The sequence below is a fragment of the Rhinatrema bivittatum genome, chromosome 1, assembly GCF_901001135.1.
Source record: "Rhinatrema bivittatum chromosome 1, aRhiBiv1.1, whole genome shotgun sequence".
In the NCBI taxonomy this organism is placed as follows: domain Eukaryota; kingdom Metazoa; phylum Chordata; class Amphibia; order Gymnophiona; family Rhinatrematidae; genus Rhinatrema; species Rhinatrema bivittatum.
In genome coordinates this window covers 278,421,949-278,437,448 of record NC_042615.1, presented here as the reverse complement: position 1 = coordinate 278,437,448, position 15,500 = coordinate 278,421,949, and the positions used below count along the sequence as shown (strand labels likewise).

The following is a 15,500-nucleotide window of genomic DNA, read 5'->3' as shown; positions in this document are numbered from 1 at the left end:
AGGTGCCTTCTCTCTCTCTCTCTTCCCCCAAAGATTGCAAGTAGGAACTGCAATAACTCTGGTATTATAAATAGGCTATTATCATAAAACACACCCCTCTTCCTTTTCACCTAGGGTGCATTTTCCCATAGACACAGGGCAAAAAAACCTTAGCAAATCAGGCCATTGAGCCCTCTGGGGATAAAAAATGCCTCCGGTACCTGGATGTAATCTGCTTTGAAGTGCGGAAAAGTGAAATCTAAAAAAAACCCAACAAACCCTTGTATATTCAGGGAGTGGAAATGTTTCCTATTGTGGTATGCAATTTCTTTCCCATGTCAGAGCAACAATGGGTGCAACTGATTGGGTCCATTAGATTTGGCATGACAGCTTTGTCAAAGAAAGCACACTTTATCTCCTGCCACTCTGTAAGCTGCTGTGGATATTTGATGTATTGCCTGACTCGTTTCATCATGGCTTAAATGCATTGAAAACATTGACTGGTCCATACCAGCCACTGTGTTCTGGAAGGAGCCCATGGTGAGAAAACGCAAGGTACCGAGAAGCTTGACCAAGCCTGGAATGGCACGTCCAGGCTCTGTTAAAGGATCTGTATTGACCTTGATTGCTTCAAAGAGAGAAAGAATTGCCCTGGACCTCAGACTATATGTCCACACCACATATGTCTACGGCAGCCTCAATGCGGTGTTGCCCTCAGGCGAAATATCTGCTGCCTGTGTGCCCTTCTGCGAAGCCATGAGCCAAGTCCCACTCCTCTCGGGCCCTCCTCTCTTCTTCTGCAATAAACTGTGGTCGTTCTGTCTGTTCCCTCTCCTGCCTCGCTGTAAAGCTTCTGCCACCAGAATTCTTTGGCTGACCTGCAAAATGGACCAAAGCCTCCAAAAAAAAATAAAATGTACATAATCCATGTGTACAACAGAGAAGCACCTACACACAGCCACAAAAATGCCAGCAATGGACTAAAATGGCCACCAGTCGTGCTTCAACTTTTACTCTTGCCCTGACCCAGGTGCTAAAAAAAAACAAACACTCACTAAAACGTCTCCCTGCTAGCAAGGCTCTCTGCATTACCCTGTAATAGCTAATAGCTTTGTTTACATGGCATTTGCATGCGCCCCGCACTAAGCCAACTGCGGCTTTTACCCTGGTTTTAGCACAGGATTTGTTTGGCGCTAAAACCTATATTGCATACATGAGTTGGCTTAACGTCGCTTATTACATCGGCCCCATTGTGATTTCAGGGGAGGGGGGGCCGGCCACCCCCCCTCCCCTCCCAATGGACTTCTGCAGACTGTGAGCAGCCCAGCCTCAGTCTCTGTTGTCTCTCCCTCCCCTGTCTCTCTCAGCTAGACTCTTCCATAAGATCCTCCTCCATCTCCCCCCTGTTGGGAAACTGGCAGTGACCACAGAGGTGAGGTGAGAGCAGGACAGGGACAGGAGTAGCCACCGCCCTTAGAGCCCTCTCCAATCCCTGCAGTTGCAGCTCATTTTTTCGCCCACCTAGAAACGTTGGTAGGGCGGGTTATACATTTTTCAAATAAAATAAATAAATAAACCCCGGGCTCTCTCTTGTTATGGTCTGAGCACCGCTGCTCCCTGGCCCATGGGGGGGTTGTCTGCTGGTCTCCCTCCCTGCTCTTGGTGATGTGGAACCTAGGGTGTGTGCGGGTGCTCCGGGCTCCCTGGAGCTACAGGATGGAGAGTATATGCCTGCATCTGCTCTCCGATCCAGCTCTGTTAGTGATTTGAAACATCACGTTTAGCCCTTCATAAGAAAAGTTTGGGACCGCTGATTTACTGAAGATATCCCTTCATCCTACATAAATCAATCATCTTAGACACACCAACGGGAAGAGGCAAGAATTTAGCAGAGCTTAGTCATAACTACTAGCTGTGTCAGCGGCCAGGATCTGATGAACTCATGCCCGGAGGCTGCAGTCTCTCTTTGCACTGTGCCTGTCCCACGGTTTATCACAGGATGATCTGATCTCCCTCATCACTGCAGGCCCAGTCTGCCTGTACTTAGGGGTCTGTGTGCTAAAGGTTTTCTCCAGTCCCGAGGAGAAGAGCCAAAAGCGTGGCGCCCTAGATTCCCTGGGATGAAAACTGCACCTCTCCTCGTAGGGCCGGCGCATCCCAGTGAGCGAAGTAGGTGGTCGCCTAGGGTGCCAGCCGTTAGGAGAAGGCAAACAGCAGCCACGTGGGGTTGCGAGTGGAGCCCACCCCACTCACAGCTGAGAGGAGTATAGACTTGGCGTGCCGTTTGCAGAGCCTATCCCGCTTGGGGCCGAGAGGAGAAGAGACCCGGCAGGCCGCGAGCGGCAGAGACTGTGAATGAGACAAGGAACCTAAATGTGTGCAAGAAAGGTGGCCTATCTGAATGAGGTTGGGCCGGAGATGGGGCCTGGACCAGGGGGAGGGGGCAAGGGCGCAAGGTAGAAGGTTTTTCCTAGGGCGACTAATACCCAGGGGCGGTTCTGTAATGAGACAGGGTGAGGCGGCTGCTTCAAGCGAGAAGATTTTGAGGCGGCAAAATTGCCCCCCTGAAACTTTCCTGCCACAGCCGCCTCACCCTTCATTTAGGCAAACAACTCTGCAGGCAGGAAAATCTGCAATGCTGGTGGTGTGGAGAAGAGAAAGACTGGGCCGCAAGAGGCCAAAAAAAAAAGAGAAGACAGACTGCGGGCTCCTTCCGTAGCCCAGGCCGGTGCCAGCCAAAGAAAGGGAAAGGAGACCACGGCCCATAACTGGGCCCCAGATAGGCGGCAGCAGGAAATAAAAGGAGACAGCGGGCTGCCTCCAGCGCTCACGTCGCCAGCGGCCAAGAAATTAAAAGAAGAGCGCGGGTGCAGCCAAGGGAGAAAAAAAAAAAAAAAAAGAGAAAGGCTGCTGCTGGAGCCTGTGGCGGGCAACGAATAAGAGACCACATGCTGCAATTGCCAGAACCAAGGCTGGTGGTGGCAGAGAAAGGAAAAAGAAGCCGTGGGTCATCAGTGGTGGCCTAAAAAGAAAAAAAAAAAGAGAAAGGAGGCTACAGCGCAGGCTGGAGATGGTGAAAAAATAAAAAAAGAGCTGCAGGCCGCCGCTGGATCCCAAGCCAGCGGTGGCTGAAGAAGAAAAGGTACAATTTGTGTGTGTGGGGGGGGGGGGGGGGGGCAGCTAGCTTGGGGGGGCGGGGATGCAGCTTGTGAGTGCGTATGAGAGGGTGTGTGTATGCCTATGAGAGGGTGAGGGTGTGTGTGTGTATATGAAAGTGTGGGTGTTTGTATGAGAGGGAGGGTGGGTTGATGTTTTTATGAGAGGGTGCATGCCGATATGAGAGGGAGGGTGGGAGTGTCTGTATGAGAGAGTGTGCGGGGGTGAGTGTGTATGAGTGGGTTTGTGTATGTATGAAAGGGGTGTGTGCATGAAAGGGAGGGTGGGTGTGGATGGGTCTCTGTATGAGAGGGTATGTATATATCTGTGGGTATATGAAAGTGTGGGTATGTGTATGAGAGGGTGGTGGGGTGTGTATCATGTGTATATGGAAGAGGGAGAGAAGTGAATGAGTGTATATATGTGTGTATGCAAATATGGGTGTGTGTGAAAAAGGGAGGGGCACCACCTCATCTCTCCCCTCAGGCAGCAGATTGCCTTGAGCCACCTTTGCTAATACTCTTGCACCGGCCCTGCCTCCTCGCGGGTAAAATCTAACCACCTAATTTTCGGGCCAATACAGTAAAGTCCACTCTCCTGTGCGTGCAATTCACTATGCAAATTAGGCCCGGCGGTAAAAACAGGCAAAAGGAGGCGCTAGGGACACTAGCGCATCCCTAGTGCCCCCTTTTGGACCGGAGCGGCGGCTGTCAGCGGGTTTGACAGCCGATGCTCAATTTTGCCGGCGTCGGTTCTCAAGCTCGCTGACAGCCACGGGTTCAGAAACCGGATGCCAGCAAAATTGGCTGCACATTTTGTTTTCTGAATTGCGCAGGAATATCTAATAGGGCCATCAACATGCATTTGCATGTTGAGGGCGCTATTAGGTTCGGGGGGTTGGACACGCGTTTTCAGCCCCTTACTGAATAAGGGGTAACGCTAGCGCGTCAAAAATGCGTGTCCAATAGAGGGTTAACAGTGCGCTCCGTTTTCGACGCGCACTGTACTGTATCGCCCGTTTACTAGGCAGCTAGACAGCTGCGGGGAGGGGGAGGGGGGGGGGGCTGTCGCTAGGGCAGACATGGAGTGGGGAAGGGAATGCACGTGGCTATTTTTTCCCTGCATACTTGCCGTGCCGATAGTGTAAGCAGATGTCTGCCAGGCACTTTTGTACCTTGCAGCTAAGTTTCAAAAGGAAACTATCCTCCGACCTTCCAGCGACATGGAGAAGTGGAAAGCGGTCCCTTTTGTGTGCATGGAAAAAAAAAAATGTTTAGTACATAGGGCCTGAGTGCCCGAGGTCATCCATGTGTGAGGAGGACGAGCCGGTGATGTTTCTCTGAGGTGTGCGCCTAAAAACTAGCGTGCAGGTGTTAAACCCTTCTGCCCGTGAGCCCGGTCCTTGGGAGTTTCCTCGATGTGGACTAACAGAACCTTTTGTGCTAAGGTTAAATCTTTTGACCCTGAAAGTTGTTTCATTGGGCCAGGCCAGTCGTTTTCTATAGCGTGTGCACCCCCTCCCAAAAAAATAGTCTAATGAGCCGACGTTCCGTACCTTTCTGCTTATGAAAACGAGTCTATGAGAAGAGCTGCTGAATCTGTGAAGTGATTTTCCAGATCAACGTGATCTCTAATAGAAAAAAAAAAAATCCAAAATAAATTATTACATAACGGGTACAGTCAGATCCAAACCAACATTACAAACACGACTATGTAAAGCGTAAAATAATAACAAATATGTTTTCAGTAACCTTTAAGAATTTCCCGTCCCGTAGTTTGCGGCTTGGTGTGGGTTGCTTTGCCCCCTGACCGACTGCCAAGATCTTGCTGAGCTCAGCAGAGGGAGCAGCTCGTCAGCAGGCGAGCGGATTGCAATCCAAGAAAAGAAACATTTCATGGAAGTATTGTTCCCTCTTTGGGGACAGAGGGGGGCGGGGGTAGGAATGGACCTGTTAGTACAAGCGGGTACAATGATATATTTTAGTGCTGAACGTCACCATACATTTTCCGATATCCATAAAAGTGATTAAGCATCTTTATCTCATTCCTATTTGATGAAGTCTTTTCGTCACACAGGGTGTCCCACGTTTCCAGTTTGACTTATTGGGCGCATCGCTGATCGCTGGCGGCACTAACCCAAGTGTAGAGTTGACAGCGAGGCAAATCCCTTTAGGGAATGATGTGATGAGCGGGGACAGCGCGGTCCAGCCTGGCGTCTAATCCGAGAGCTGCTTAGGAGTTTGAGAAGGGCCGAGGCTGGGGGTGGGTAGGGTTGGCAATTCTCCCCTCCCCCCATGGACGGTAACTGGACTCCTCACCTAAAGAAGGAGGAATGGTCTTCCCTTCCCCCTTGGTTGTCCTACCTTGTGTGTCTCTTTCCATGCCCCCCACCCCCCTGCTCTACTCCTTGTGTGAGAGGAGAGCTGCAGAGGGCAGAGCAGGAGCGCCGTCCCCTGGATGCCGGGGCCGGGGCGGGCTCACAGGCTGGCACTGCCCACAGTGCCCAGCCAGGGCTCTCCTGCAGCGGCCTCGCTTCCCCGCCAGGTGTCTCCCGGCGCCGGGAAAGCAGCAGGAGGCGGAGCTGGCAGGAAGAGTGGAGGGGGGGGGGGGGAAATTGCTGAAGGGAAAGCGGCCCAGAGCCGCAGTGAGGCGCGGAGAGGGCGGATCGGGCTCGGGATCTGCTGCACGGGCGAGCATGTTTTGCCGGAACCACAGCAGCCGGGCCACGGTGGCCCGGTGCTCGGCCCTGGAGATGGAGATCAAGAGGGGCAGGTTCCGCAGGAGCGTCTTCCTGGACACCCCCCAGGTAGGGAAACGGCAGAGCGCGTTTTACCGGCTGCCCTCGCCCCGCTGAAGCCGCTCCGTGAGGAGCTCCTAGTCCCCGCCCTGCCCTAAATCCCACCCCTTTTTTTTTTTTTTTTTTTTACGAGCTCTCCCTGTATTTTTAAATCCCTTGCGCACCGGAGTTCTTAAACCCGTCCCCGGCTCCACGTATTCTCCTTGCAAACCGTGCATTTTAACAAGAAACCTATGTGGCTCTCAGATTTCAATCCACACCTTGACACCCACGAATTAAGCCTTACTCTACCCTTTAATTACTTTCAATACATTTCTAGCCGTTTGTGGAGCTTCCGATTGTCTGCACAGTATTTTCGTACTATCCCAAAGCCCCTTTGCTCTTTAGAGCAGACAGTAAGCTGATATTGGACGATACACAGCTACTTCTGCTTCTCCTCCCCGGAAGCTGGGTGCTCTGTGAACCGGCGAGGTTTACCATCCACCACCCCAAGAGTAGTTGCCGTACAGTGGAAGAGCTTTCATTGTAATTTTGTCATATGAACTATGGGAAAACTCAGATCGCCGTCATGGTACATATGCTAAAGTCGTCCTGGAAAGAATTATGAAACTTGAAAAGTGACATATTTTTAACTGGGACAAGGCACATTTTGTTGAGCAATATTTATAGTCAAACCTGGGCATCTGAAAATACCAGCAGTGCCTCCTAGGGGCATTAAGAAAAAGTTTATCAAATGATTTCTCACGTTCAGAACGTTAGATGTATTTTTATCATGTGAATATTTCCAGTTTTAATTTTGGAGCCTGTTGCTTGGTTAGTTCCATCGTTTAGGTGTGAGGCTGCTATGCTTTTTTACCTTGTTTCTGCTCAAGCAAACCCCACACCTCTCTCCTCATCCCCAGCCATTAAGTCACAGAAATACAGGAGAGGCATGGCTTCAAATTAGAAAAATCTGGCTAGTCCACCTGTGGCTATATTCAAGTTGAATATTTTAACAGCATTTTTATACTAATTCTCAGAACCTTGGAAATGAAGAAATTGGTGGGTTTGCCTAGCACGGCAGATCACTATATGTCATCCTAAGATTTGACAAAAAGTAAATAAGCAGGAGATAGCACAGTTTTAAAGAAATACAAATGCCACATTCTACGTTCCTCCACAATATATTCATGTGCTTTTAAATGTCCACATGCTTCCTTATTGAGGTTGCCAGATTCATTTTTTGTTAGCAAAATGCAGTTTTCGGTTTCAGTGTCTGGATTTTTATCATCTCTGTTTTTTACTTATGGTTCATTTATAGTTTAAGTATACCCCTCATTTGGAAAAATTCTACCATTAGCGATGAGTTAAAAATATGGCTGGGCTCCAGCTCTGGTTCATGAGATTCACAAACAGGTCTGATTGTCAATGAGTACTCTTTGCATTTACATGCATTTGATCTGAATTTCCAATAATTTTTCAGTTTTGTTCATCCTGAAATGGATCTGGAGGATTGGAGTTGCAGGCCACCATAAGTATGTTCACACACATCTCTCAAAAAAGTATGAGTGTGCACTGGGGCCTTCATCAATGCTCATAATTGCATTCATATTTTGATTCTATTAGTGGGTGGAAAGTGAGCTTCTGCTCTTGACTGGAGGCTATTAACCGTGGTGTTGACCTGGAAAACTCTTGGGACAGTTGTTATTCTTAATCTTTTCTCAGGTTCTTCTAACTTGTGAAATAAAACGCAGCTAAATTCCGGGGGGAACCATCAAACCCAATTAAAAGTAAATTGGAGAGCTGGTCTGATGGGTCAGTGGTAGTGTTTCTGGGTTAGGTTTTCTGCATCCTGGATTGACTGGGGCTGGGGGTTCTGCAGAGGCAGTGTTCACACCCCTATGGGGGAGGGGGGTGGCAGGGGAGATATCTCACTCACTGTACAATGGTGAAACCTAATGCTAAAATTTAGAGCCCATGATTGTAGAGTTCTGGAAGGAGTCCAGGTGCATGTCCCTTGATCAAGGATAGTGTTACTGCAGTGACTGGACTGAGTGAGCTGGGAGTGAAAAATAAAATAAGGTAAAAATCCCCCATATGAAGGCTCAATAAAAGCCGGTTCCGAATGAGCTGGAAGTCCACAAGAACTGGAGGAAACTTCCTGATCCAAATCTTCTCAAAAAAAATAAAAGTTGAAGTGTATGCTTTCAGTGTTAACACAGCCTAGGCACGTTTCATAGTCTTCTTGTGCTTCAGTATTTTTTTATTGATCCTACAATAAACTAAAACACTGCAGTGTGTGGTGTAGGCCAGATCTCTGGCTGTGACATCATAGGGTGTAAGCTCAGTGAGGTATATGGTGTGGGTGGGATCCCTGTCTTAGCGGGAGGGGCTAGGTATGATGTCACCAGGGTACAAGCTTAAAAGTGCCACCGGTATATCATGTGGGTGGGGTCTCTGGCAGAGTGGGAGGGACTAGCATTGTGACTCCAGCAGGGTGTAAGCTCAAACAGTACAGTGTATGCTATGGGTGGAGTCTGCAGCTGAGTAGGAGGAGCTAGAATTGTGACATCGGCAAACTATAAGCAGTCTTGAGGAGCAATGAGACTTAAAAGGAGCAGTATATGCACTGCTCTGTATCCACAAAAAAGAAACAGGTAAATAAACATTTTCTGAACATGAATGATCTCATTTTAGTTTCCCACTTTCCTACTAGCTTTTCTTACCCAATCCATTGAAGCTCGGCACAGCATAAAAGTGACTATGGATGGACGTATGTTTGTCTTGACTAGCTTGTAAGCTCTATAGAGCAGGGACTGCCTTATATGTATCTGACAAGTGCTACCCATGACAGTAGAGTTGTAAAAATAAGTAGTAGTAATAGAAATTCAACAGAAACCAATAGGTGTTTTCATTCATATACCTAAAGAAAAGAAGGCCCCAAGTGTGCACAATGTGGAGCTTTTCTCCAGTGCTTCTCTGGAGTGCCAAAGTTGCCTACCTTTTGTTCTCAGTTTCTATTTGCTTATGGCCTCTGTATTTCACCTGCACATTAGGGAGGGAGTAGGCACCGTGCAACAGACGACCAGCTAGCCAAGCTCCTGCAGGGGGCACACGGAAACTCAGACCCAGAGCAGCCCGAAATGCAATGTCCACATGAAGCCAGCTGGAGATCCCGTCTGTGTGCACAGGGAGACCAGTGCTCCAGAGTCGGAAACATGCTATTCTGTGGCAGCAAAGAGTAAAAGCCAGAAGTGCCAAGCAGAAGCTGAGGCTGAGTCCGAGTGGTCTGATGGTGAGCATCTTAGTGTGGCAGACTGATTTTGTGTAGCCTGTGTTTCATAGACGGATTAAAAAACACCTAAGGGTGATTCACTAGATTTTTTTTTTCCCATGAAGAAAAGTCACCATGACTCAGGCCCTGAGTCACTTGGATGCTGTTTTATTTTTGAACTCGTCTGTGGAATATTTTCCTCTTTCACCCGAAGATGTCACTGCAGTTTTGCTTTGATTTTTCTTAGAGAGCCTATAATGCAAAAATAAAACCCTGTAAAGTACATTTATACAGGAAACCAGGTTTATTATAGTGCCGAATCCAAAACAACGCTTTAGCAAGAAACAGACCAAACTGCAGCTCTTCGCCGGTGAGGCTGAGAAAGTGAATTCAAGTCCGTTAATAGAACAAGAAGAAAACAGCATTACAAGAAATCAGTGCGGTCAGGCTGTCACCTGGCTTGGCCTCAGTCTGATTCCAGCAATTACTAAAGAAGTCTTTACTCACTACAGAGATGTTCCTTCTTATGGCACTTCAATAAATTACAGGCAAAATGAAAAGTAAAACAAACAAAATCGGATCCTAATTGGAAAATGTAGAGTCAGCATGGGCTGTTAAAATAAAGATCAAATAATCATTCACAAAGGAAAGAAGGAGAGTCTGTACTAGGCCCTGTGTAGTGGCTTATTGGCAGTTCTTCACTTTGGAAAGAAGATAATTGAGACAGGATTGTGTTTTGGGGAGTACAGCTGGTTTTTAAGACGAGCGCCCCTGCAATTCTGTCGGTAATAGAAGCACCTTGCTAACATTGAGCTGTCCTTTCCTGTGCTTTCAGAATGGTATACGATTGGCTTTGCAGAAAGCAATCCCTGGGGCTGATGCAATAAGCTGAGCATTAGGAAATTGTATGGCGAATTTCAAAGTACAATTTTAATGTACACATTACTTTTTTTTTTTTTTTAATTCTTGATGCAGTAAGCTAATGGTATGCTAACGTGTCAGGAGCTAAAAAAAATGCCCACAACCCTGAAAATGAGTCTAAAGAAAATGCTAAGCATGCATAAAGACATAATTTATGCACACAAAAGCTATTTTTATCACGCTTATGCTCATTCTATGTGCACAACCCCCATGTAACACTTTGAAAATTACTTCCAAAATATGATTTATGCACCAAAAATGCTTCTTGTGCTGAAAATAATTATACATGCATGTATATACTATTTTATAAACCTTGAGAGTAAGTGAATGGTTGCAGTAACGTGCCTGAACAGGGAAAAAGGGGTGCAATCTAGGGACGTTCTGGGGCAGGAGTCAGAAGTATGAGTGCTAGTTGCTATTTTGTAAGTAGTTAATTTGTAAGTAGTATGCAGTTATGGGAGAGGCCGGGGGCAGGGCTCTTGGAAATTCCTGGGTAAAGGGTATTACAATAGTCTAACCTAGAAATGCTTAAAGCTTGGATAACGGTCACGAAGGGATCTGGGCATTGGTGTTAAGTTGGGTGTCTAGAATAAGGCTTAAGCTCCGTACTTGGAAGCTGACAGTTAGGGTGCTTCCATCGAGGATCACTTATGGGAAGGGGAGTTGACTTCTTTCTTCCCAATCCCTAGCATCTCTATCTTTTTTGAGTTCAGACTAAGTTTGTTTAGATGTAACTAGCTGAATATTAATGCCAAACACTGTTAAGTTTGGTAATGGTTGAGTTTAGGTTTGCTACGTAGTAACAGTAGTTGTTTGTTGGCGCAGGAATAGTATGTGATGTGACAGTCTCTGAATTTGCTGAGAGGGGCCATATAGATGTTGAATAGGATGGAGCCTTGCAGTACTCTACAAGCAAGAATTTGTGGTGTTGAGGTTGCTGATACTAGGACTAAAGTTTGGGTGCTTTCAGAGAGGGAAGGAGGTGAACCAGGACAGAGTGTGGCCTGCTAGTCCCAGGAGATGAGGAGGTTGTGGTCAATTGTATCAAATGCTGCTGAGTGATCCAGAAGTATTAGTAGTGCTGAATGATCATGATCCATGAGTAGAGTTCATCAACTGGTCTGATTAGTGTGGTTTCCATGCTCTGATGAGAACGAAAGCCAGATTGGTAAAGGTCAACGGCATTAATAGCAGTTAGTTAATGGAGAGTTATAGTAGTTTTGCCTTTTCTATGATCTTGCTAAGGAATGGGAAATTCAAGACTAGATGGTCGTTGAATGGGATCCAGGTTTAATTTCTTCAAAGTAGGTCTAATTATTGCTTTTTTAGGCTTGTCTGTATATGGGCTTCTGTTAGAGATGCATTGATGATGGTCTGGATGTGGTTAAGTAGTCCAAGTTTGGATTAGCCAAGATAGGCAGGGGTCGTCATGACTGGTACTTGGCTTGAGGGTAGAGGGTGGAGAGTAGAGAGTCAACGTCTTCTTTTTGTAGTGGGTTGAAGTTGGTTAGTGAGTTTTGTGGAGTGGGCTCTGTGCTTGAGTGAGATTACCTGCTGCTCTACTATCTAGTCTTGCAAGGTGTGCCATCTTATTAATAAAGAATTCAGCTAGCTTGTTACAGTGGGTTTCTGTTGAGAGGATGGAAAGTATAGTGGTGGTGGATCCCAGAAATTTGTGTATGGTCCAGATTAATTCTATTGGTGAATTCTCAGTTTGATTATTTTAGTATAGTAAGTTTTCATTGCTTTGTTTATTGCCTCATGGTAGACCATGTAGTGTTGTCTGCATTTGGTTTTGTCAAGATCCAATTTTGATGTGAGCCAATTTTGTTCCAGTTTTCTGCCCATTGACATTGATGATGATGTTAAGGAGTGTTGTAGGAGGATGTATATAATATTCTTCCTGCACAGTCTAGTTTGGGTGGGGTGCTGTACTTGCCAGGGTCTACATAAATCTAGATTTTACAGTTTTGGAAGAGGCTTGGAGGGGGAGGGAAGGTATGTGTTAGGTGACCTGTCTAGTCTCTTGGCTTAGTTCTGGGGGAGTTCTTTCTACAATATACTCAATCCAGTAACCCCCCCCCCCCAGGTTGAGTGTAAGGAGCTTGCAGTTTTCTCTCCCTTTCTTGAAGTTAAAGATTGTGACAGAAGACAGGAGCTGTTCCCTCTGTTTTCTGTCTCCCCCACCCTCTTTAGTGAGGGGTCATAACAGTGGAGGAAGGCTATGAGTAATTTGTGTGTGTGTGTATACAGCCCCTGACTTGGCATTAGGGAGTGTTGTGGGTAGCTCGAGGGGACGTGTATAATGATCTTCCTGCCTAATCTAGTTTGGGCGGGGTGTTGTACTTGCCAGAGTCTTCATACAGCAGTGTCTGTTTATGGGCCTTCAGGTGAAAAAATGCTGTGCCGGTAGGGGCTGGGTGTTCACTAGTTTTGCTGCTGATATGTAAGTGGAGCAGTAATTTGCGCTCCAGGGGACTAATCCTTGAAAGAGCTATTTTTCTTATAGTTCAAGGAGCTCTTTTAGTACCACATTTTGGATGAGTTATGAGTGACTTGGTTTCTCCCTTCTGTCTGGGCTTCATCCCTTGTGTCTGGCACACTAGATTAACAACATAAGGTTTGCAATACTGGGTCAGACCAAGGGTCCATCAAGCCCAGCATCCTGTTTTCAGCAGTAGCCAGTCCAGGTCACAGGTACCTGGCAGGATCCTAGGGGGTAGATAGATTCCAAGCCGCTTATCCCAGGGATAAGATGTGAATTTCTGCAATTCCACCTTAATAATGGCTAATGGACTTTTCCTCCCGGAACTTGAAGCTCCAGGGAGGAAGACTCAGAACCAATGTCAGGAAGTATTTCTTCATGGAGAGGGTGATGGATGCCTGGAATGCCCTTCCGGAGGAAGTGGTGAAGACCAGAAGTGTGAAAGACTTCAAAGGGGCGAGGGATAAACACTGTGGATCCATAAAGTCTAGAGGACGTAAATGAATGTGGGGGAAAAAAAAAAAGATTTGCATTCACAAAAAAGCAGGGAGTAGCTTGCTTTTTATGGCAGTTACTTCCCCAAATCAAATAAGCTTGATACTTCACTTTCAATGCATATCCAGCATAGCTCTCTGCTTCAACGGCAGGGGAGAAAGTCTGACACTTCAAGCATATCCAGCATAGCTCTCTGCTTCAACGGCAGGGGAGAAAGTCTGACACTTCAAGCATATCCAGCATAGCTCTCTGCTTCAACGGCAGGGGAGAAAGTCTGACACTTCAAGCATATCCAGCATAGCTCTCTGCTTCAACGGCAGGGAAGGAAGACTTCAAGCATATCCAGCATAGTTCTCTGCTTCAACGGCAGGGGAGGAAGTCTTCAAGCATATCCAGCATAGCTCTCTGCTTCAACGGCAGGGGAGAAAGTCTGACATTTCAACCATATCCAGCATAGCTCTCTGCTTCAACGGCAGGAGAGAAAGTCTTCAAGCATATCCAGCATAGCTCTCTGCTTCAACGGCAGGGAGAATGAAGAAAAGTGGATCTATATACAGACAACCAACAAGGATTGAATTACATAGTCGGGGTAAACAAATAAGCATGGGTGTAACTTGCTTACTGCGGCGGTTACTACCCCTAATTAATTAAGCTAGATATTTCATTTAGATGCAGCTCCAACACTGCTCTCTACATTAATGGTGGGGGTGGAAGGGTAATAGAACCAAAAGGTTACTAAGAGCCAAGAGAAACAGATAAGTATGAAAAAAAAGAAAGTGTGAAACTTGCTGGGCAGACTGGATGGGCCGTTTGGTCTTCTTCTGCCGACATTTCTATGTTTCTATATGTTTCTATGTTTTTTAAACGCAGCTACACTAACAGCTTTCATGTGTCATGATGAGAAAATGGCTTTCTGTCTTTGAGCAGTTTTGTCTGTGGAGGCTTGTGTGAGTCTAAGCCAGGAGGGGCAGGTTATTAAATATTGATCTGCTTACATAATTATTTCTACTGAATCTTGCATCTTAACAGGAGTGCTTTTGTAATATTAATATTTAATAATGCCATTCACTTTACACCAGAACAATTTAACTGCTTCAGCCAGTGTTTGAGGTAAGGAGACAGCCCAACTCCTCAAGAAATTAAAAAGTCATGGGATAGGAGGCAATGTCCTGTTGTGGAGTGCTAACTGGTTAAAAAAATAGGAAACAAAGATTAGGGCTAAACAGTATTACTTTTGCCAGCCACAAACCCAGGAATGTTGCAGCAGAATGCCACCATCATTGCAAACCCCAGATGCCGCTGACGCTCCCAGGCCACTGCCTTTCCTTAGGCTCGCACGCGCAAATGAGCAGATTATGTAGGCCCCGTGGTGGGACATGCTGAGCGGCGCCCTCTGATGGCATCAGGCCGACCAGCCTATCTAAGTAAGGGCCTTGCCTCAACAACAGGAGATGGCTGATATAGGTGACTCTCCAGCCTGTCCCGCTTCAGGACGTGTCTGCCAGCTGTCTGTGTGGATCTCATAGTTTCACCTGTGAGGCTGCGTCAACTATGCCACAGCTGGCTTTTACCATCAGTGGCAAGAATCCACTTGCTGGAGGAACTGGGAGATATTCTACCAGAAGCTGGGATTTTAATAAAGCTAAGTCTGTAGAGCCTAATCCTTTGCCCCATAGAGAGACATCTAGGTGGCAAAAGATTACTAAGGGTGGGAAAAGACTGAGGAGGAACTCTTGACAGTGATGTGCTGGATAGAGATGCTAACATGTGAAGGCTGAGTCATGAATGCAGTGTTTGGTTACAGATTTCAACCCATTGTGTGTTCATGTGTGGTGGCGTCCAAGACATGTCTACTATTAGTGGAAGATCTAAGACTTGAGACGCATGGTTTTATTATTTTATTCCCTTGTTTTCTTAGGCTACTTTACACGTGCACATTGCTCCTGCACTTGCATTGCCCTGGTTTCTTGTATGTAACCCCTATTTTGGAGGCTTGTTTCTCCTTAGGGTATATAACTAATTTATATCTTCAGAGGTTGCTCCGGCTAACCTTTCCATTCCAAGCTGATTCTCAATCCCAGGGGGGGATTCTTTTTATGGGGGGAAGCTTTCACTTATGACCCAGACTATGAGAAAAGGTCACCAGTGTGTGTCAGAACTGTAGGTGCTTCTCATGAGATAAGAGGCTGCAATAACTCAAACAGGTCCAGGTCTGGGTGTTAAATAAAAGTTTAATTTATGGAGTATCAATCAGTAAAGTCCAATATCCAGACATGTGAATTTACATCTAACTGATGTTACAGGTATAATTCTGGGTAGGTAGGTGTCCTTTAATCTGACCATGGTGATTTTAATTGTACAAACTCTCCTAGCGGCTGTGCAGGAATCCTAGTCATCTTCTCCTTGGGCATCCA

General features: G+C 46.5%; 2 protein-coding genes across 4 annotated transcripts in view; one reads left to right on the top strand and one right to left on the bottom strand.

Moving 5' to 3' along the window:
* The window catches only part of MOGS (mannosyl-oligosaccharide glucosidase), a 52,917-nt gene extending 47,141 nt beyond the window's left edge, over positions 1–5,776 (bottom strand). Inside the window, exons 1-2 of one of the 2 annotated variants that reach the window (XM_029595448.1) lie at positions 4,887–5,776; positions 4,691–4,765 (exon numbers count right to left, since the gene is read on the bottom strand). The gene's annotated coding sequence lies outside the window, so the exon portion shown is untranslated. The remainder of the gene's footprint in view (positions 1–4,690; positions 4,766–4,886) is intronic. The other variant, XM_029595458.1, reaches the window with a different exon arrangement.
* The window catches only part of RTKN (rhotekin), a 161,733-nt gene continuing 151,993 nt past the window's right edge, over positions 5,761–15,500 (top strand). For both annotated transcript variants that reach the window (XM_029595489.1, XM_029595525.1), the window contains exon 1: positions 5,761–5,941. In XM_029595489.1, the coding sequence (XP_029451349.1) occupies positions 5,831–5,941 (111 nt within the window). In that variant the 5' untranslated portion in view covers positions 5,761–5,830. The remainder of the gene's footprint in view (positions 5,942–15,500) is intronic.